The sequence below is a fragment of the Prunus persica genome, chromosome G2, assembly GCF_000346465.2.
Source record: "Prunus persica cultivar Lovell chromosome G2, Prunus_persica_NCBIv2, whole genome shotgun sequence".
Taxonomy (NCBI): Eukaryota; Viridiplantae; Streptophyta; class Magnoliopsida; order Rosales; family Rosaceae; genus Prunus; species Prunus persica.
Window position 1 is genome coordinate 7,210,108 of NC_034010.1, and position 22,092 is coordinate 7,232,199.

A 22,092-nucleotide genomic window follows, 5' to 3' on the forward strand; every position below is an offset into this window, starting at 1 on the left:
CACATGGTATAGCTTGTATATTTCGAGAATTATATAGTATTATAAGAATTTAATAAATATTATTCCGAGTAATCATATTAGTCAAATTAAGAGAAGTAGTTTCTTATTTAATTGCCTTGATGTGTGTTAATTACTTAGAGCTATACTAGGAAAATAGAGCTTCAATAGGAAACTGGTATCTCTCTACCTATAATAATGCACATACCCGTTTAATGTATACAACAAGATATATTAGGGTTTCTAAGATGCAAAAGGTTAGAAGAAAACATATATTTCATTTACATTAACGGCTCCTTTTCATATCACGCAAGACAAATACGACGTTGGTTTAATTGAAGGCTAGTCAAGGTATGTATATGTACTTATGTTTATTGAATTTCCGCATGATGCTATTGTAAAAACTATATAGTCTTGGACTGTGAAGTAGGTCTTACGCCCACTCAATATTATGTTTACATGAAATGCCGATATTTGTTGAATGTTTAGGCTTAGCTTCCCTCTAAAACCAAAAGTAAGCATATTATTATTGTTAATATAGTATATCTTAAAATTTTGATGCTTTGGGACCAGAAGGCTCTCACGGGTTGGCCCCTTCCAAAGAGTATGGCATATGCACCTTTCCGCTTGAAATGGAAAGCTAGTCTTAATTACATGATTGAATAGTTTGAACACCCTTTTCTTGAACATTTTGGTCCAAAAGGCTTTGACTAATAATGCCAATACCCAAAAAGAAAAGAATGGGCAAGAAATCCAGTACAGTAAATTACAATTAAACCATATTGCTGGATATAAATTACAATTAATTTTACCTAGGTCATATAGTTAGTGCACGGGAAGAGTTGAACTTTTTTCATGTTATTTACTCATATTTTATTTTCGATTATATTAGAGAAAATAAATTTTACTGGAGTACGATTCTGTGTGCCATGGGAGAGGAGGAATCCATCACCATTGTGATGGGAACCCATTGGCTATTTATTTGTACTTTGGTGGGCGTGGAAAACTCCGTTTTTATTTCTTTATGATTAGTACAAAATTAGGAGTGGATGAACCTATCATACAGAAGAAATCAACTCCAAAGTTGACTTATTTTTAGAAAGGATCATTGCGAAGATTTCCTACTACAATCTCAATGGACACCTTCTAAAACATACATTGTACGCAAAATATGAGCTTCCAAAATACTAATGCGACACACCTCCCTTATTATTTTACAACAAAAGAAATTAAAATAAGAAGATTATGCTTTATGGCTTGAGAGATACAATTATTAATTTTGTGATTAGAGAGGCCAATTTAGCGGCGCATAGATTAGTCTGTTTTGCTTTGTTGATTGAAAATGTGTCTTCATGGTATGGGAATCCTCCTGATGTCATTCAAGATGCAATAATTGAGGACTTTTGTAATATTTTCTTGCCATTTAAATTTATCATTTTTCTCTCAAAATAAAAAAGTGCATGATAACTTAACTTTCATAATAATCTTATAAAAATAGAAAAATATATATAAACTTTTATCTAATTAAGTAATCTCATTAATGTTCTAAAAATATATAAATGAGAATATACTTATATTGAATGAATAAGTTTAGATTATTGCTTGTATAAAAAGAAAGAAATAAAAATATTCCAATTGACAATTGGCAAAGGGGGCATGAGCCCAAAAGCCAAACCGGGACCGAGTCTGGGATTTAATATTTGGTGCCAGCGGGACTGGCGCCTGCCGTAGTGAGAGGAAACCACAACCCCCAAAAAGCCTTAGCTTTGACCGTTTGACAGAGATACACGCACACACGTGGGGCCTTTTTCCCTCTTCCAGAGGTCTCTGTCCTCACAAAAAAACAAACTCCCTCTTGTTTCTCCCACCACAACTCCAAAAACTTATGGACATGGCACGCACGAAAAATCATCACCACAAAATTGATTTAAATTATTATTAAGCCGAAAACCCAAAAGAGTTCCAAAAACAGTTTTCTTCTTCCGGAGAAGAAAACAAAGTACAATCTGACCAAAACTCACAGTTTCCCAATCCCAATTCCAATTCCCAAAATCCACCCTTTGGACTTTTAATTGAAAGGACATTCAACATTCTATCCTCCCTTTTGACCCTTCCCTTTGTTTTTTTCTTTCTCATTTTCTTTTTTCCCAAATATAAATATAAAAGAATTATTTAGTTCTTTATACTCCTTTGGTGATTCGGTTTGAACTGTATTGGAATTAGTCCGAGCCAATTCTAGGTCTCAGCATACCAATCAAGACAAGAATAATTGTCTAATTTAATTGATATAGTCTAGTCTAGATTGATCCATCTTTGTCTAAGAAATTCCCATAAATGTCTTATTGAAAACAACAATATTTGGTTCCTTCGTTCCTTTATACTAACAAATCACACTCTAATAAAAAGAAGAAAAAAAAAAAACTTTTCTACATGCGTCAAAATGTTTCAAGAAAAACTAGCCTCTCAGCACGCGCTTCCGCACTTGCGAGAGGCTTTTATTTTTAAAAAAATAAATTTATTTTAGAATTAAAAAAGATAATGGGTAGTTGTGTTCTATAAAAATAAGATCCATTATTTGATTTTTCTTTTAATTTTAATTTTTTTAATATGAAAAATGTGAATTTACTATATTATTCTCATTTAATTAATAATTTTAATTCTTAATGTTTGCATTAACTAATAGTATTTTCTGATATTTTAAATGTTTTATCAGTCTCTATCTTTTGTTTTATATATATAGATAGATAACACAAGTAGAAAAGTATGTTTCAAGAATTCGACGGAAATATTTTATATTTTTTCAAGAAAACGTTGACAACCGAAATCAGTTTTGCTAGCGACGTTATTTATTGCACTTGTCCCTGTTTGTACATCAACATGGGCAGTTCTTGAAACACCACTGTAGAGGACTTGAGGCCATCCGTTGCAGAAACACAGACACACAAAAACGTATGGAATATGCAGGTCTCCTTATCAAGTTCAATTTTCCACGTCTTTTTTTTTTTTTTTCTGGGGAAACTAAATAAAATCAAACACACAATATTTTATCAGGGAATAGGAATTGCTTTGTCCAGTTGACTTTCTCGAGAAAACCCATGTTGGCTGTCAACTTGTTTCATGGGTCGTTGTTGCCGTACTATTTATAATAAGATTTCAGAGATCTCCTCCTCCTCCATGAATGTCAAAGCTTCTTCAAATTCTGGTAATTTTCTGATTCTGTCATCTGAAACCACATTCCATTTTGGTGGCTGTGTTTGGTGCTCCTTTGGATGTTTAGGCAATTGGATTATTCATGGGATTTTGTTTGTTCAATCGTAATAGTTTATCAATATTCTCACGTTGTCCGCTTTGTGAATCATAATATTTTATTAATATCTTGTCAAATTTATGAAATTTCCAGTTTTTATATATTTAAGAACAAATGAGAGCAATCTTGTCTGGTTGAAGGGTTTTGATCTATCTAATTGCGGCATCTGTATCTGTTTGTGAAGGTCTGTGAACCCAATTGATGAAACAGTAGCAGTTTCAAAAATGACTGTAGGGAATCAAGACGTGAAAAAGAAGGTTCCTTTTCTTGTTTTGCTCTCTTTTCATTATGACTACATATAATTTTGTTTCCAATTTCTTCTTTTCTTTTGTATAGTTGAAGAAATTGGATCATTTACCTCTCAAAATCTACATCTCTTGGCAAAGATAATAGTTTTTTTTAATTGGAATTTTGCTACCCTTTCGTTTCAGTCTTTTATCCATAAGATTTTCACCATGAAGGAGAGAGAAGGAAGTGGCTCATCTGATTTCCCTGGTGAGTCTATTGAATTTGTCTCTAGTTTTTTTTTGGTAAAATAAGGGGAATTTGTCTCTAGTTTCAACACAATTACTTATCATATATAATTTTTATTTTTTGCATCATAGAAAATCCAGGAGCATACAATGTGCTCTCTCTTTACCTCCTAAAAAATCTGATAGGATATGTCTTGAAATTGGGGTCTCATATTGCAGATGATGTGATCTTTCTTTTTGGTTACAGATATAGCAGAATACAATTCCATTTGCTTTTTAAAGAATGTGATATTGCTTTTCTTTTTTGAATGGAATGGTTAGTTATTCTTTAACTTTTTTTGGTAAGACAGGGATGATTAGTTGAGTTGAGCCAACCATATACCAAGTTTTGTTGGTAAGAAAGATATTGATTGTTATAGGGAGAGGGGAGAGCATCATGGAGACTTGAAATTAGAATATATTCATGTTTGAAATTTAAGCTACTGCACGAAAGGTAGCAAGCATAAAGCATGTCCCTCTCCTCCCCATCTCCCTCAAAACCAATATTTTGGATTAGATCCCCTTTCTCTTTCGATGTTCATATAAGTCTTTGCTATCAGTTAAAGATAACTGGTTCCTTAGGGGCAGAGTTTTCTGAGGTTCCTGTTTAATCTGTAAAGAAACATTCTTTCTTGCTTTACCTAGAATTCTTTTAAATTTGACATCTTACCATGGGATTTTTGTTGCTTGTATCTTCTTTCAGAACCACAGTCCAATCCAGCAGTTGACATTCAATCTATAAGTAGCACAGAGCCTCAGATGCCTGCTGGTCAATATGTTCAGTCCTTTCGGTAATCACAATATCTTCTAGAATTAACAAAAAATTTATTGTTTCTGTCTTTCTATCCCCTTGATAAATAGACATAGGCTTTCACATTTGATATTTCTTGTCTGGGTTTTGTAGAGTGTTTGTAGCAACATGGAATGTAGGAGGGAAATCTCCTCATAATGGCCTAAATCTGGACGATTTTCTTCATGTTAATAATGAATCAGACATATATGTCTTGGGGTATGGTTTCTTTATTTGTTGTTTTTCCTTTACTTTGTTGTTCCCTTCTGATTTGTACAGTTTCAAATTGATAATATCCTTTTGTTTTTCTTCGGGATCTGATTACTGCTTTTTCATTTGCAAAGTTTTATTTAGGATATGTATATCTCCTTTACATTGCATTTTTTCCTCTCACATCCACCCGTAAAGTATCCACCCAATATCTAGAGTATGATAGTGTTGACAATTATTTCAAATGAGATTGTATATTTAGGTACTTGATTTTAAAACATAACTACTGTGATATGAGTCACAGTGCCTATCACAACATTTAGAGTATGATAGTGTGTCAAGAAAACACACAGAAACAAGTTGCAAAGATACTAGTCCCTTTGTCCTCTCTGTATAGTTTTTCATTGTGACATATCACTTTAGTAGAAGCTATAAAAAGAAAATATATTTCCATGTTATTTAGGTGCTTATGTAGCATATACTAATTGGTCATTTCATTAATTTTTTTTGTTTTCTACCATTAGTTTTCAGGAAATTGTCCCTTTAAATGCTGGAAATGTACTAGTTCTAGAAGATAATGAACCTGCAGCAAAATGGCTTACTTTAATCAACCAGTCATTGAACAAATCACTAGACGGGTCTTCAAGTAGCAAGGCTAGTGGTTCACGTTTTTCCTCGAAGCCTTCCCTTAAAAAGGTCAGTAAGACTTTTAGGACAGAGAGTAAAAGGAGATTGAAGAGTTGCAACTGCATTTTTGAACTAGAAAGGAAACATAGTAAGGATTTTTGCTTTCGATGCCAACAACCAAATATAAATGAAGAAGACCTTTCTTCTGAACCGGATGAAGATGGATCAAACGTTTTTGATATATCGGAAATTTCTATGGCATCTACTAGCAACCATTTGAAGTATAGCCTTATAGCTAGTAAGCAAATGGTGGGAATTTTTGTTACCATTTGGGCGAGGAAGGAGCATATACAATATGTTAGCCACTTAAGAATCTCTTGCATAAGTCGTGGAATCATGGGATGCCTTGGAAACAAGGTATTTTACAAAAAAACTACAAGTATAGAGGTTTATCATATGTCGGTTGTGCATGATTGAACATATCATATTATCTCTTATTGTAAGCTTAAGCTGTTATTCTTCATTGGTTTCAGGGTTGTATTTCTGTGAGTTTTTTATTCCATCAGACAAGCTTTTGCTTTGTCTGCAGTCACTTGGCATCTGGTGAGAAAGAGGGAGACGAGCTGAGGAGAAATTTGGATGTGTTAGAGATACTCAAGAGCACTCAGTTTCCTAAGATTTGCAAAACAACTCATAGCAGGATGCCGGATAAAATTCTAGGACATGAGTAAGCATCTATGAATTCCATTATTAAAGAATTAAACATTGCTTTCATCAATCATTTTTATAATCTATCACCATTTTCTCACATATAAATTGATTATCTGACCAATTCCTTTGCAAATGGATCTAGTATGGTTATATGGTTAGGTGACTTGAATTACCGCATTGCTTTGAGCTACTCCGAAACCCGAAAACTTTTGGAAAACAATGACTGGGATGCACTTCTTAACAAAGACCAGGTAATTGAATTTAACATGAAATAATAAGAAAATCATGTTGGAGTTGGGCTACAAGTTTCGAAAATATTAGCCTTCCTATGTGAATGTGACTACCCAATCTAGTCTAATATTTGTTAAAAGCATTTGATTGTAGAGCTTTATTTTCAGTTTCAGTAGCAATTCAATGAATGAGCCATTTGGTACTAGAAATGAGTACTGCATTTCATTTCACATTTTATCCAAAATGTAGCTAAACTTCGTAGTTTTGACTCCCTCAATACTTTGTTTGGTGTGTTATTTATAACTCATCTTTGATGGATTTACAATTTATGGGGCTGGAGAAGTCCAGGGCATTTGGCTGCCATTTTTGAGTTGTATACTTTGCTTTCTTTGTCACCAACACATTCTATTCTCTCATACCGTGCACTAATAATTTTTTGCTTGTATTTATAGCTCAAGATTGAAAGAGAAGCAGAGCGAGTATTCAAAGGATGGAAAGAGGGAAAAATCTACTTTGCACCTACTTACAAATATTTTTATAACTCAGACACTTATTTTGGAGAGATAAAAACATCCAAAAAGAAAAGAAGAACCCCGGCTTGGTATGTGGATTGCAAGAGTGTACTTATGAAACCCAATCTACATTTAACAAAAAGATTTGACTAGTTCGATATTGCAGGTGTGATCGAATATTATGGCATGGAAGTGGGATTAAACAACTTTCTTACATACGTGGAGAGTCCCAATTTTCTGACCACCGGCCAGTTTGTGGAACATTTGTTGTGGATGTTGTTGTCAATCAGAATGAATTGAAGAAAGGATCACCTAGCTCTAATATGAAGATTGAAATTGAAGAGCTTTTGCCAACTGCTAGATACTTGAAAAACATGTAAGTTTATGACCAAATTTGGTAGTTTTTATTTATTTACGTAGAGTTTTTGCAATGCTGGTGCAACGATAAAGAGTTGCAAAACTTACTTATCTTGATGATATGTGCTACTGCTTACACTGGGGTCATTTTGTCAAGATCAAAACATACATAATGGTGACCGCCTTGTACCAATCTTTGTCATATGTGAACACTTGCTCAGTAGGGCCTTGTTTTCTCTATCAAAACATATAGGGTCGTTGTCTTTTTATGTTCTTAACTCTCTAATATTTTCTGTCACTCTTGTGAACTGCCAAAGGTTGTTGCCCTGACTGTTTTTTGGTACTGTCAGGTACTAAAATGCTAACCATGGCCACTGAATGGTTGACAAAATACCCAGTTTTGCTGATTATATGAGATGAAGTAGGTTTCATGATGCAGAGTTCTTTGCATTATTAAGGTGTAAATTGATACATTCAGTCCCGAAGTGGTCACACATTCCAACTTTTCCGGCATGCATTATGAATTCCGTCCTCATAGTGAACATGCTCGGCTTTGGATGTTCTGATTTCCTAACAAGTTGATTCTAAGAGATGCATAGGTGACAGATTATTGTGTGAATTGGTGTCTTTGTTCTTATAATTTATCAAAGAGTGTATTTGTTGTAGACATTCCAGTTCTCTTGGCCTGAATTCAGTCAAAAAGAATGGAGCTCATGATATAAAATGCTTGATTCACAAGCCACCTGATATTTTATTCTTCAAACAGCATCTCAATGTGTTTAAACTGCATCAAACATTTTAGGTCGGTTCTGGTGGAGATGAGAAGCATATGGTAGTTTAAATGCAGGACTATAATAATAAAGAGGGCCTTGAGTTTCAAACTTTCTCTGCAAATTGGCATTGCATTGGTAATGTAACCCTTAATTTTAAGTTCAGTGTCAAATATTTTAGGCTTCTGTAAGTCATTTACCATACCTCTGTGTCATTATCTTAATTGTAAAAAACTCGGAAGGCAGAATCCAAAGTTTGCCAACCAATTGTCTGTAATTTTATCACGTGCCTGATCACATGACTGCTCTCTATAACTAAAACTATAGGCAAATTTCTTTGGGAGATTGAGCTTTGGAACTTGGAAGCTATGATAGTCAAAGATTCATCACATGACACTCCTGCATCCAATCTCCATTTTATATAAGTTAAGAGCAGCACATAAAAAGGTCGTTAAGGAAAACCTCTCTCTCTCTCTCTCTCTCTCTCTCTCTCTCTCTCTCTCTCTCTCTCTCTCTCTCTCTCTCTCATATCATGAGCTTATAAATAACCTTAACTAATCATCGGACCAAGCATTGGTAAGAAGACATCCTCTTAGTCTGCAAAACCATGAAATCCTGCTACAAATCATTGCTTAAAATTACCATTGCTATATTATTGATGCATTTAGTTTGCAATAATAAAGCCTTAGCCAGAGTTCACCCACCATCTTCTTTGTCTTCAGCTACTTCTTCATCCTCTCAAGCTCTCCTACATTCACACTCAGACAAGAAAAAGCCAGTCACCACCGAGCCAGTATTCGATAGCCTTCGAAGAATACCTCCTAGCATTCCGAATCCTACTCAGAACAAGTAATCTTCATTGCGTTTCCTTCCATCTCTTAGCTTCCTATATTTTTATTTGGAAATATATTGATTCCAAGACAATGTTTATGTGCCAGGTTGAAGCCAAGGAAGGGCTGAAGCATCATAGTTGCATGAACTCCTAGAAGATGCTCCTGGAAAAAAGGAGTCTGTGTACCCAATTTTCTGTACTCCACAAGCACAAAAAGATATACTAAGAAAGGAGTGTTGTAATTGGTTGGTTTTCCATAATTAATGTGGGGTTGAGTAGTTGAGTAACTAGATTATCAATATCAAAATCAATCTTGTTATTCATGAAACCTAATCTCGAGTCAGCATATTGTTCAGTTTGGTTGGCAGTTCAATTCCTATCACTCCAAGTCTCAACACTTTGAAGTTCTTGGGTACTTCAAAGTATCTCATCCAAACACAAGACTAATTGCAATGTGGCCACACACCTCAGCCTAAAAGTTCAAATTAAAGCACACACGCATCCACCAACATCAACTTTTGAAAATTTTCAAATGGAAGTAAACTTTCAAGTTTGCAGGAATAGGAGCATCCATCAAGCAATATTACCAACCTAGGGGCCATCAATCTTGTGTGTTGATGCATGAAGTTTTTATTTTTTTATTTTTTATTGATCACATTATTTAATTGAGACTCTAAGCATCTTGATATGCCTACTACAAATTCTATGTAAATTATGTATATATCTTGCTTCTACGTGAGTGTGTGGCATTTACAGTTCTTGAAGTTTAATATTGATAATATGACCAAAAAGCTCATTCCTTGTCATCTAGATGTATTATATACTTTGACACTAAGGATGAAACCATGAATTTTTCGGTGGGTGGGCTAGCTAAACTTTTTAGCTTAAAATCTAATGAATTTTTTTATTTCTATTTTTAAAATTTACAATTTCTATAGTTTTTCTATAAATAAAAGTACACATTAAATCATATAAATCATACTAGTTAGTTCCATTAACTAATTTTCAATAAACTTTATCATAAAACAAATATATATTAAATGCAACCAAAAACTATATATTATCAAAATGAATATATGTTCAACAACATAACTGAAAGTGTACCTATTCAAGTTGTGCCCTGCGATCCTTGAGAGAATCAGTTAAAATTTCTTGGCATCAACAAATAAGCTTTACAAATGCAAAGTGCAAAAATATAAATAGTTAAGTTTCACATATATATTATGTGTATAATAAGTAATTCATGTGTAAGTAAGTGACAGATTGGGGTTTTCCCTCGGATCCCTTTGCATCTTTGATGTTCTTTTGCTTTTGGTGGACCCATATTGATCTACTCTTGTTTTGGCACATCAATTGTCTCATATCTAGGCTGGCTTTGATTGTGCCTCATCTTGTACGACTTCTCTTTGAGGTGATGTGGCTTGGTCATGGTAGATCCACTACTCTTCTCGAATGAAGATTACTAGCGATTGATTTTTCTTTTGCTGGCATTGTTTTAGCTTTCATTTTGGTTTAGTTTGTTCCATATAGTCTAGAAACTTAGTTGAGTTTGTTACGTGTTTAGTCACTTTAGTAGAATCATGTTGGTTAGAGACTAGTTTTGTCATTAATGTCATTAATGTCATTGGACTAGATTCGGGGAAATTATGGCAATTGAAAGAGGTTATAGAAAAGTTATTTTCGAGAGTGATTCTCTCAAGATCTTTTCAGCTTTTCGATTGACTCTGGTCAATGGGAAAGTTTCACCCATGTCTCTCATATTGTTATTGGCTTGGCTCCCTTTATAGTATGTGTCATTTGTACTCTTTATTCTTATTGATGTAATAAAATTCTATCGCTAAAAAAAACCTCTTCCCATCTGTGGCAGCAGAGAATACAAATAAATTTGAGAAAAAATAATATTTCCCTAATGAATTGTTGTTGATGGTGGGCCACCTTTTAATGTTTCATTGTTTAGATTAGGGGTGGTTGCGGTTCGGTAACCGCGAATTTTTACTCAAACCGCAAACCGACCGACTATTTGCGGTTTGGTGATTTTTGAAACCGCAAACCGACCGCGTTTTGCGGTTTACCGCATTGCGGTAAACCGCAAAAATGCGGTCGGTTACCGCGAATTTGCGGTTTAAAACCGCAAATTCTCAAGCATTCACAAAAATATAAATTTACAACCTAAATAAATAAATACACAACCTCAATTTCTCAAGCATATATAAATTCACAATCGATTCCAATTCTCAAGCATTCACAACCTAAGAAAATTAAAGTTACAATTCCAAACATTCCAATTAAAGTTAAACTTCTCAAGCATTCCAATTCCAAATCCTTTAAATTTACAAACCAAAAGCAAAATGAATTAAAGTTACAACCAAAAAGAAAATTCCAATTCACAGTTAATTAAAGTTACAAACTAAAAGGAAAAATGCAATACACCAATGTTACAAACTCAAGTGTTAGTGGTGAGTGGATTTGAAGAACCCCTTTGTGTTGTTTGAGCACCAATGCTATCTACAAATAAAACAACATAGTTTAGTACATTTTATTATAAGAAGAAGCATAAATAACATTAGCATAAATAAACTAATTACTTACAAGTTGTCATATCTTCCATTTCCTTGTAGAATTCAACCTCATCATCTGTTGGTTCCTTGTAAAAGGAAAATTCGTCCGCTCTAAGCCAATCACTAGTACACACTAATGCCTCTACCATTTTAGGATGCAAAGAGCTTCTAAAAGGATCCACAATCCTCTTGCCTAGGCTAAAAGCATTTTCACTAGCAACCGTAGAACTTGGAATTGCAAAGATATCCTTGGGAACTTGTGAAAGAATAGGATATCTTGTTTGGTTCCCTTTCCACCAATTCAAGAGAAGAGAAGGGTTTACAATTTTACTTAATTATTCATAGAATATAGCCGTGCGGCTATACTTTGCGGTTTGCGGTAACCGCAAATTTTGAAAATCAAATACCGCAACCGCAACCGTAAATGCGGTTCGGTTCTTAATACCGCGATTGCGGTTCGGTTTACCGCGATTGCGGTTTTATTGCGGTAAAATATCGGTTGGTTTTTGCGGTTTTTCGGTTTTTCGGTTTAAAATGCCACCCCTAGTTTAGATGTAAAAAAACATCATTAAGGAGGAGTATTGACAACCATCTTGAAAGTGATGTTAACTATTGACAGAAATTTTGTTATGACTCTAGCAAGTATTGGTAAAGAATCATTCAAACATAAAATTAGTGTTTGTGCCTAAATTCTGGGCGCCAGTCCAACTGACAATCGGGCTTTTTCTACATGAATTAATATGGACTTTGTTGACCGAAAATGGTGAATAGCCCACCATACTATTTAAAACATGTGGGATAAATTAATTCAATTACCCAAGTTATTTGATTTTCTGGAAATTAGTTACCAACAATGGTGAATAAGCCAAAAACTGAGATTAATTGAATTAATTTGACTCGTAAGGTATATTAAGAGTTAACCACCACCGTTGGTGACTAACTGAAAACCAAATTGATAATCTTGAAACTAGAAAGATAAAAGCAGACTTACTTTAGTCAAAAGTACACGGTTATTTGCTTCCAAAACCAGCATGGACTATCACTGTTGGTAGACACCTGGCAGGTTTATTGTCATTATTTTAACCAATAGTGAAGAAAATCTTCATCCAAAGCACCAGTTTTGGTGATTGACACTTTTCATGGATACCTTGGAAGGAACACCTTGGCATCATTCTTTAAAAAAAAAAAAAATCATTATTATCATGAAGGCTCTTATTTTTAGCCTTAGACACATCCACGGGTGCCTTGGAAACTTTTTGGCAACCCCTCATTTAAAAAGAAAAATCTTCATTCGTGTCCCGGGTTCGATCTTAGAAACTTTCTATGGATAGCTTGGAACACCTTGCATTCGTCCTCAAAAAATCATAATTCTCATCCACGGATGCCTTGGAAACATTTTGGCACCGTCTCATTCAAGAAGCAAAATATTCATCCAAGCTAATGAGCAGGGCTGGTTTTGAGTTTTCAAAGGCCCATGACGAAAATCTAAAGTGTGCCCTACACACATTAATCACTAATATTAGTATACTTCTTGTTTTATCAGCTAAGCATTGGGTTTTTTTAGAAAGTATTTATTTGAAAATATTTTTAGACTTTGAGCAATGTCTTCCATATTCCTAAATAATGAAAACAAATGTCCAATTATGGATACCATACTAGTGAGTTAAAGAATTTCAAGAATGCAAGTCAAGCCAGTATCAAAGAATTTCTTTTAAAACTCTCGTCATAGATCCTTTGTTCCAAAATTTCATATTCATCTCAATATCCTATTCCTAAAAATTATGAAAAAATATTAAATCAATTTATAATAATATAATATAATACTTATTATAATAATAAAAATTTAGAGACCCCTTGAATAATGGGCCAGTGCAGTCGCACTGACTGCTCGGGCAGGGCCGGGACTGCTAATGAGGTGCAGCTACCTCCAAAGGCACTCACACGGTCACCAACCATGCTTACTGAGGGACTACCATATGGCATCTCCATGCACACTAACGAAAGAACATTGAATTATATCAATCAAATGCAAAGGACCCAAGCCTCCGAACATCAAAACAACATGTGCCTCAGTCCTATGTCTACATAAGCAAGCTGAAACCAACATAGGAGAATTCTGTCTCCAGGAAACTACTCTCTTATGCTCTGTGAAGCTCCTTCAATACAAACGTTTGTGGATCAACCCACATATGCATGCAAAACATATTAGTCAAGCAAAACCACGCCAAATACTTTCTTTACCGATCAAGCATATTAGTCAAGCAAATATCAAATAGACAACATCGGAGGCAAAATGGCCAAACCGATGGGCCATCACCTCTTGATACAAGATGAGAATTTCTCCTCTCACTGCTTGCATTACATTATCGCAATTTAGTAACCATGCTCTACTATGCTTCGCATGCTCATTCACATGCTTTGGTTATTATTTTAACGAATTCACCATATAACTTTGTCTACCAATATCATATATTGACCATAATATTTCATTATAGACATTCACAAGAAGCAAGTAAGCAAAAAAAAAAAAAAAAAAAAAAAGAGGATACAACATGCCAAGCGAAATTTCCAAACCGACATGCCATCACCATACAAGAGGTGCATAAATACCAATACTCAATTAGCCATGGCAGGAGGATTCCGTAGATGCTCAAACTTCAACAAAAATAAGGAGTTGGAAGAGACTGAGATGCAAAAGAAATCGTGCCTAGCGAAGCAAAAAACCTTACAAGCAAACTGCAGGCTCGAAAGATATCCAGGCCAAGCAAGAAAGAACTCTTTATAACATGCCAAGCCAAGAAGACACTCCATCTCCAAAACCATGCAACGCAAGCATTGCACTTGATACAATCATCTCAAGAAAGCGATACAATCGTCACAAAAATGGCAACCTTAGACCAGACAGTTCTAATTGCTGAATGGTCGCCATTGCAGCAAAGGGATACCCCAAGTTCATCATGCCATGCAATGATTAAATGAAATACCAAGAAGGTCATGCTACGAGCTCATGCAAATCAAATCTTTTCCTAATGATTAGGATACACTTAGGGGCTGAGAAATGAATTATTTACATCCATCACCACACCAATGACAAAACCCAAAACCCAAAACAAGCTTAAAGATCCATTCTTACTAAAACCACCACTGCAATGCCAAAAAATCTCCTCAGATTTTCAATTCCAGCACCTATCCTGCATCAAGCAAACCACTTCCAATACCTACTCTAGCAAAACACTTCCACCACCTATTCCAAGCAAGGTTTCAAACATCCTTCTAGCGTCTACCAATCACGTTGGCACGTCATCTCCTCTGAGGTTTTTGTTACAAATAACCTTCACTCTTTCCCAACTAGTCCCAAAACTAGATCATGCCAATAAACATGCTAAAATATATTTTTTCTAGACTTCAACCCCACCACTCACAACTTCTATAACCTCCATAGCTAAAACCCCAAACACCCAAGCATAGCCATCGTGCTAAATAGCCCAAAGCTATATTAAACCATGCCACCTTAACCAACACTCTAACAATCAAGCCCAAAGTCGAGCTACTAGAACCCATAGCAAGGTGCCGGACCCATAACCTTGTCGAATCCGTATCAAGCTGTAGGAACTCATACCAAACTCCCAAAACCCAATACTGAGCATACATGACAATCCCAAGCATACGTGCCAATACGAGGCATACGTGCCACTACGAGGCATACATGCCAATACCAAGCATCTAAGTCAATACCGAGCATACATGCCTAAAGGGAAAGAAGGGTGTAGGGATTTCTAAAATCCCAAGAAACTATGAAAGAACAAATCATCTAGCATGGAATATCTAATAAGGAATTAACATGAAAGCGGAAGCAAGAAAATAGCTAGAGATTCATACAAGTCTCCTCCAAGGTCCCAATCTTTCCAGGCTTATGAAATTTTTTCAGCAATGACTCTCTACAACAACTATTGAGAGAAGGATTGAGAAGACATACCCTTGGAGCGAATCTTCAACCCAAGAATGGTGTTCAAGTAGAGCGCCTTTTTGGGGTATCTTGGTTAACCACATTTATCTCATAATGTGTCACGCTTGTGTCTAAGTTTATATTGTCCATTTCTATAAATTTCCAAGTCATATGGGACCCTAACTAAGGTACCACAATTTTAATTGGATAATTAAACTAATCTAATTAATTTAATTATTTCAATGACTTAACAAATTAAGTCACTTACTTGTTTAACACGTGTTGGTCCCGGTCATCCTTAGTTGATTGTGTCAAGTGTCGGGCAACAGTTTGACCTTTGACTTTGATTTTCTTTCACTGTGACCTTGACTTTGACTTTGACTTTGACTTTGACTTTGACCAAGCCACAAAATCATTTATTCTTTTTTAAATTCTCGATCTATACCTTTTGGGTGTGCGATCTTCTAGGTTCTACTTAACGAGGCCGTAGGTAAGAATGATTTCTTCTAAATCGAATGTGAATTATATCCCTCTATACAATTCTCCTGATTGGCGAAGGCCAATTGTAATTAGTCCTTACAGGGTTTTCAGAAATCATGAGTGGTACCTAGCAGTATGTCATAACTAACCAGGCTAAATAGAATTCATTTAGAGAACCTAGTCAGTTTGTGATTACAATGCAATTTGGTCATTCTCTAAGACAATGATTAATCCTTTGAATGCTTTCATAAATGATTAATCATCTTTGAATGTCATTATTAAATAATTAAAAATTCTTTCATAAATTCTTTTTATAATCCATCACCATTTTCTCACATGTATGGGAAATGATTGTCTGACTAATTCCTTTCCAAATGGATGCAGTACGTTCAAATAGTTAAAGGACTTGACTTGCTTCATCATTTTGAGCTACTCCGAAACAAAAAAGCTTTCATAAAACAATGACTGAGATGCACCTTTTAACAAAAATATTGTATATTGAATTTACCATGAAAAATGAGAAGAAAATCATGTTGGACTTGGGCTACAAGTTTTGGGAATGTTTAGTCGTCTTAGAAGTTTCGTTGGTTTCTCATCGCTCGCTCGCCATCACAGAAGCTTCAAGTGTCCTCCCTTCCTCGATGTAACCACCAAAATATAAACGAACAAGACCTTTGTTCTGAGGCAAAAGAAGATGGATAAAATGATTTTAATATATCATATATTTCATGGCGTCTACTAGCAACCATTTGAAGTACATCCTTATACGTAGTAATCAAATCGTGGGAATTTTTGTTACCATTTGGGTTAGGAAGGAGTAATGCAATATGTTAGCCACTTAAGAATCTCTTGCATAAGTCGTGGGATCATGGGATGCTATGGAAGCAAGGTATAGCACAATTTGAAGCATAGATCACATGTAAGTTGTTAATGATTAAACATATCATATTACCTCCCAAGTCCAACTGGTAAGCTTCGATTAAAGTCCTAAGCTCCCACGCAAACCAATGGTTGGCCCTTGTGCTGTACTGGAGGGTATCAAACACATCTGGGTTAGAGTAAAAGCACCAACCGGCAGTATAATTACTGCAGCAGGCATTTGTGGGACGATTAGTGTGACTTCTTCAGTTGGAAGAAAAGTATTGAGCAACAAAAGGTGATGGGTGCGACTATGGAGCACGTAACCAACATTACAAAAGAACACCAAAGTGTCACTCTTGAGATTAAAGAATCGACTAAGGAGTTGCATTCATCTTTGTATGCTTTCATAAATGATTAATCATCTTTGAATGCTATTATTAAATAATTAAAAATGCTTTCATAAATCTTTTTTATAATCCTATCACCATTTTCTCACATGTATGCAAAATGATTGTCTGACTAATTTCTTTGCAAATAGATGTAGTACATTGATATAGTTAAAGAACTTAACTTGTCTCATTGTTTTGAGCAGCTCCGAAAACGAAAAGCTTTTGGAAAACAATGACTGAGATGCACCTCTAAAACCTTGGACAATGAATTTACCATGAAAAATGAGAAGAAAATCATGTTGGAGTTGAGCTACAAGTTTTGAGAATGTTTAGTCGTCTTAGAAGTTTCGCTGGTTTCTCATCGCTCGCCATGACAGAAGCTTCAAGCGTCCTCCATTCTTCGATGTAACCACCAAAATATAAATGAACAAGACCTTTGTTCTGAGGCAGAAAAAGATGGATAAAATAATTTTAATATATCATTAATTTTCATGGCGTCTACTAGCTACCATTTGAAGTACATCCTTATAGGTAGTAATCAAATAGTGGGAATTTTTGTTACAATTTAGGCGAGGAAGGAGTATATACAATATATTAACCACTTAAGAATCTCTTGCATAAGTTGTGGGATCATGGGATGCCTTGGAAACAAGGTATAACTAAAATAATTTGAAGCATAGATCACATGTAAGTTGTCAATGATTAAAAATATCATATCTATTTAAGCTCCCATTCCAAGTGGTAAGCTCCAATTAAAGTCTTAAGCTCCCATTCAAACTAATGGCCAGCACTCGTGCTATATTGGTGAGTATCAAACACATCTGGAGTAGAGTAAAAGCACCAATCGACAGTATAATTACTGCAGCAGGCATTTGTGGGAATATTAGTGTGAATTCTTCAGTAGGAAGAGAAGTACTGAGCAACATAAAGTGATGGGTGCGATTGTGGAGCACCTAACCAACATTACAAAATAACTCCAAAGTGCCACTCTTGAGATTAAGGAATCAACTAAGGAGTTGCATTCATCTTTGAATGCTTTCATAAATGATTAATCATCTTCGAATGCCATTATTAAATAATTAAAAATGCTTTCACAAATGCTTTTTATAATCCATCACCATTTTCTCACATGTATGAAAAATGATTGTCTGACAAATTCATTTGCAAATGGATGTAGTACGTTTATATAGTTAAAGGACTTGACTTGCCTCATTGTTGTGAGCTACTCCAAAAACGAAAAGCATTTAGAAAACAATGATTCAGATGTACCTCTTAAAACCTTGTACATTGAATTTACTATGTTGGAATTGGGCTACAAGTTTTGAGAATGTTTAGTCGTCTTAGAAGTTTCGTTGGTTTCTCATTGCTCGCCATCACAAAAGCTTCAAGAGTCCTCCCTTCCTCGACGTAACCACCAAAATATAAATGAACACCACCTTTGTTCTGAGGCAAAAGAAGATGGATAAAATGTTTTTAATATATCATAAATTTTCATGGCGTCTACTAGCAACCATTTGAAGTACATCCTTACAGGTGGCAATCAAATTGTGGGAATTTTTGTTACCATTTGGCGAGGAAGGAGTATATACAATATATTAACCACTTAAGAATCTCTTGCATAAGTCGTGGGATCATGGGATGCCTTGGAAACAAGGTATAGCTAAAACAATTTGAAGCAAAGATCACATGTAAGTTGTTAATGATTAAACATATCATATTACCTCCCAAGTCCAACTGGTAAGCTCCAATTAAAATCCTAAGCTCCCATTCAAACCTAATGGTCGGTGCTCGTGCTGTATTGGAGGGTATTAAACACATTTGGGGTAAAGTAAAAGCACCAATCGAAAGTATAATTACTACAGCAGGCATTTGTGGGACGATTAATGTGACTTCTTCAGTAGGAAGAAAAGTATTACACAACAGAAGATGATGGGTGCAACTGTGGAGTACCTAACCAACATTACAAAAGAACTTCAAAGTGCCACTCTTGAGATTAAGGAATCAACTAAGGAGTTGCATTCATCTTTGAACGCTTTCATAAATGATTAATCATCTTTGAATGCCATTATTAAATAATTAAAAATGCTTTCATAATCCATCACCATTTTCTCACACGTATGAAAAATGATTGTCTGACAAATTCATTTGCAAATGGATGTAGTACGTTCATATAGTTAGAGGACTTGACTTGCCCATTGTTGTGAGCTACTCCGAAAACGAAAAGCTTTTGGAAAACAATGATTGGGATGTACCTCTTAACAACCTTGTACATTGAATTTACCATGAAAAAGGACAAGAAAATCATGTTGGAGTTGGGCCACAAGTTTTGGGAATGTTTAGTTGTTTTAGAAGTTTCGTCGATTTCTCATTGCTCGCTCGCTCGCCATCGCAAAAGCTTCAAGCGTGCCATTCCTCGATGTAACCACCAAAATATAAATGAACAAGACCTTTGTTCTGAGGCAGAAGAAGATGGATAAAATGATTTTAATATATCATAAATTTTGATGGCGTCTACTAGCTACAATTTGAAGTACATCCTTATAGATAGTAATCAAATCGTGGCAATTTTTTTTACCATTTAGGGAGGAAGGAGTATATACAATATATTAACCACTTAAGAATCTCTTGCATAAGTCGTGAGATCATGGGATGCCTTGGAAACAAAGTATAGCTAAAAGAATTTGAAGCATAGATCACATGTAAGTTGTCAATGATCAAACATATCATATTACCTCCCAAGTCCAAGTGGTAAGCTCCGACTAAAGTCCTAAGCTTCGATTCAAACCAATGGCCAGCATTCATGCTGTATTGGAGGGTATCAAACACATTTGGGGTAGAGTAAAAGCATGAACCGACAGTATAATTATTGCAGTAGGCATTTGTTGGACGGTTAGTGTGATTTATTCAGTAGGAAGAGAAGTACTGAGCAATAGAAGGTGATTGGTGCGACTGTGGAGCACTTAACCAACATTATAAAAGAACTGCGAAGTTCCACTCTTGATATTAAGGAATCAACTAAGGAGTTGCAGATGAAAGTGAAGGCCATTCAAGCTCCCTATCGGCCTCCATGGCTGGATGCCGGGTAAAATTTTAGGACATGAGTAAGCATCTTTGAATGTCATTATTAAAGAATTAAACATTGATTTCATAAATCTTTTTTTATAATTCATCACCATTTTTTAACATTTATGGAAACTGTTTATCTGACTAATTCTTTTGCAAATGAATCTAGCATGGTCATATGGTTAAGGGACTTGAATTATCGCATTGCTTTGAACTACTCCAAAACCTGAAAGCTTTTGGAAAACAATGAATATGATGTAATTTTTAACGAATACTGGGTAAATTGAGTGCTATTACAAGGTTAAAGCAAATCATGTTGGTGTTGGGCTACAAGTTTCGAGAATATTTAGTCGTACTACAAGTCTTGCTGGTTTCTCATCCCTTGCTTACCATCACATAAGCTTCAAGGGTCCTCCATTTCTCAATGCAACCACAAATGACGACCTATGTTTTGAGCTGGATAAATATGGATCAAATGTATTTAATATATGAGAAATTTGCATGGCGTTTACTAGTGACCATTAGAAGTACATCCATATAGCTAATAAGCAAATGGTGGGAAGTTTCGTTACTATTTGTGCAAGTAATGAGTATACTAATATGTTAGCCACTTAAATTTCTCGTGCATAAGTCGTGGGTTTAGGGGATGCTTCGGAAACAAGGTATTGCTAAGAAAAATTTGAAGCTGAAGTCATATGTCAGTTGTTCATGATTAAACATATCATATTACCTTGTGTTGTAAGATTAAGCCGTTATTGTGCATTGGTTGTAGGGCTGTATTTCTATGAGTTTTATATTCCATAAGACAAGTTTTTGCTTTGTCTGTGGTCACTTGACATATGGTGAGAAAGAGGGGGGCGAGTTAAGGAGAAATTTGGATGGGTTAAAAATATTTAAGAGCACTCAGTTTCCAAAGATTTGCAAAGCAACTCATAACTAAATGCATAATAAAATTTTAGGACATGAGTAATCATCTTTGAATGTCATTCTTAAAGAATTAAAGAGTGCTTTCATAATTTTTATTTATTTATAACTCATTGCTATTTTTTAACCTTTATCGAAATTGATTATCAAACTAATTCCTTTGCAAATGGATCTAGTATTGTCATATGGTTAAGGGACTTGAATTACCGCATTGCTTTGAGCTATTCCTAAGCCAGAAAGCTTTTAGAAAACAATTAATAGGATGCACTTCTTAATAAATACTTGTTAAATTAATTTAACATTTCATGAATGTTTAGTCGTCCTACAAGTTTCATTGGTTTCTCATCACTCGCTTCCCATCGCATAAGCTTCAGGGCTTCTCCTTTTCTCGATGCAACCACTGAAATGCCATGAAGACTACCTTTCTTCTGAGTTGGATGAAGATGGATCAAATGTTTTAATATATTATAAATTTACATGGCGTCTACTAGCAACCATTTGAAGTACATCCTTATAGTTAGTAAGAAAATGGTGGAAATTTTCATTACCATTTGGGCAAGGAAGGAGTATATATGATATGTTAGACACTTAAGATTCTATTGCATAAGTTGTTGGATCATGAAATTCCTTGATTTATGCACATGGTTTGAGCCATTACTCACATAACGGCTACAGTGGTCTATGACTGTGTTTCCCTTGAAAAATAAACAATTTCCTAAAGTAGGCTTTGTGGAGAATGTGAGCTGCAAGCGTGCCACTATTAGCAATTAAACTAATTCTAATAGACGGAAAATATAAATAAAATAGGTAAATTAACTTTAATCAAACGATTGTGAATTGAATAGTAAACAATTCAATTGAGGTTCTTTTCTATGCCTTAAGACAAATGAGTACTTCATAATTTCTCTAACACTAAAGGTAAAGGATAATAAAAGTAAATAAAACAGTAAACAATGATATAGCAGATGAACAGATCGATTAGAACTAAGGATTGCCACCACTTTGTATCAATTCT

General features: G+C 35.0%; 1 protein-coding gene across 2 annotated transcripts; it reads left to right on the forward strand.

The window, feature by feature from the left end:
• On the forward strand, positions 2,882 to 8,369 carry LOC18786883 (type I inositol polyphosphate 5-phosphatase 10). Of its 2 annotated transcripts, XM_020558444.1 has the most exons (12): positions 2,882 to 2,946; positions 3,049 to 3,199; positions 3,489 to 3,561; positions 3,736 to 3,799; positions 4,520 to 4,607; positions 4,721 to 4,825; positions 5,341 to 5,860; positions 5,977 to 6,170; positions 6,297 to 6,405; positions 6,838 to 6,986; positions 7,064 to 7,273; positions 7,605 to 8,369. In XM_020558444.1, exons 3-12 carry the CDS (start codon positions 3,529 to 3,531, stop codon positions 7,609 to 7,611), a joined length of 1,479 nt encoding a protein of 492 aa, XP_020414033.1. In that variant the 5' UTR covers positions 2,882 to 2,946; positions 3,049 to 3,199; positions 3,489 to 3,528; the 3' UTR covers positions 7,612 to 8,369. The 2 variants fall into 2 exon arrangements, with proteins under 2 accessions (XP_020414033.1, XP_007220392.1); XM_007220330.2 differs by lacking the exons at positions 2,882 to 2,946; positions 3,049 to 3,199; positions 3,489 to 3,561; positions 3,736 to 3,799 and adding an exon at positions 4,295 to 4,415.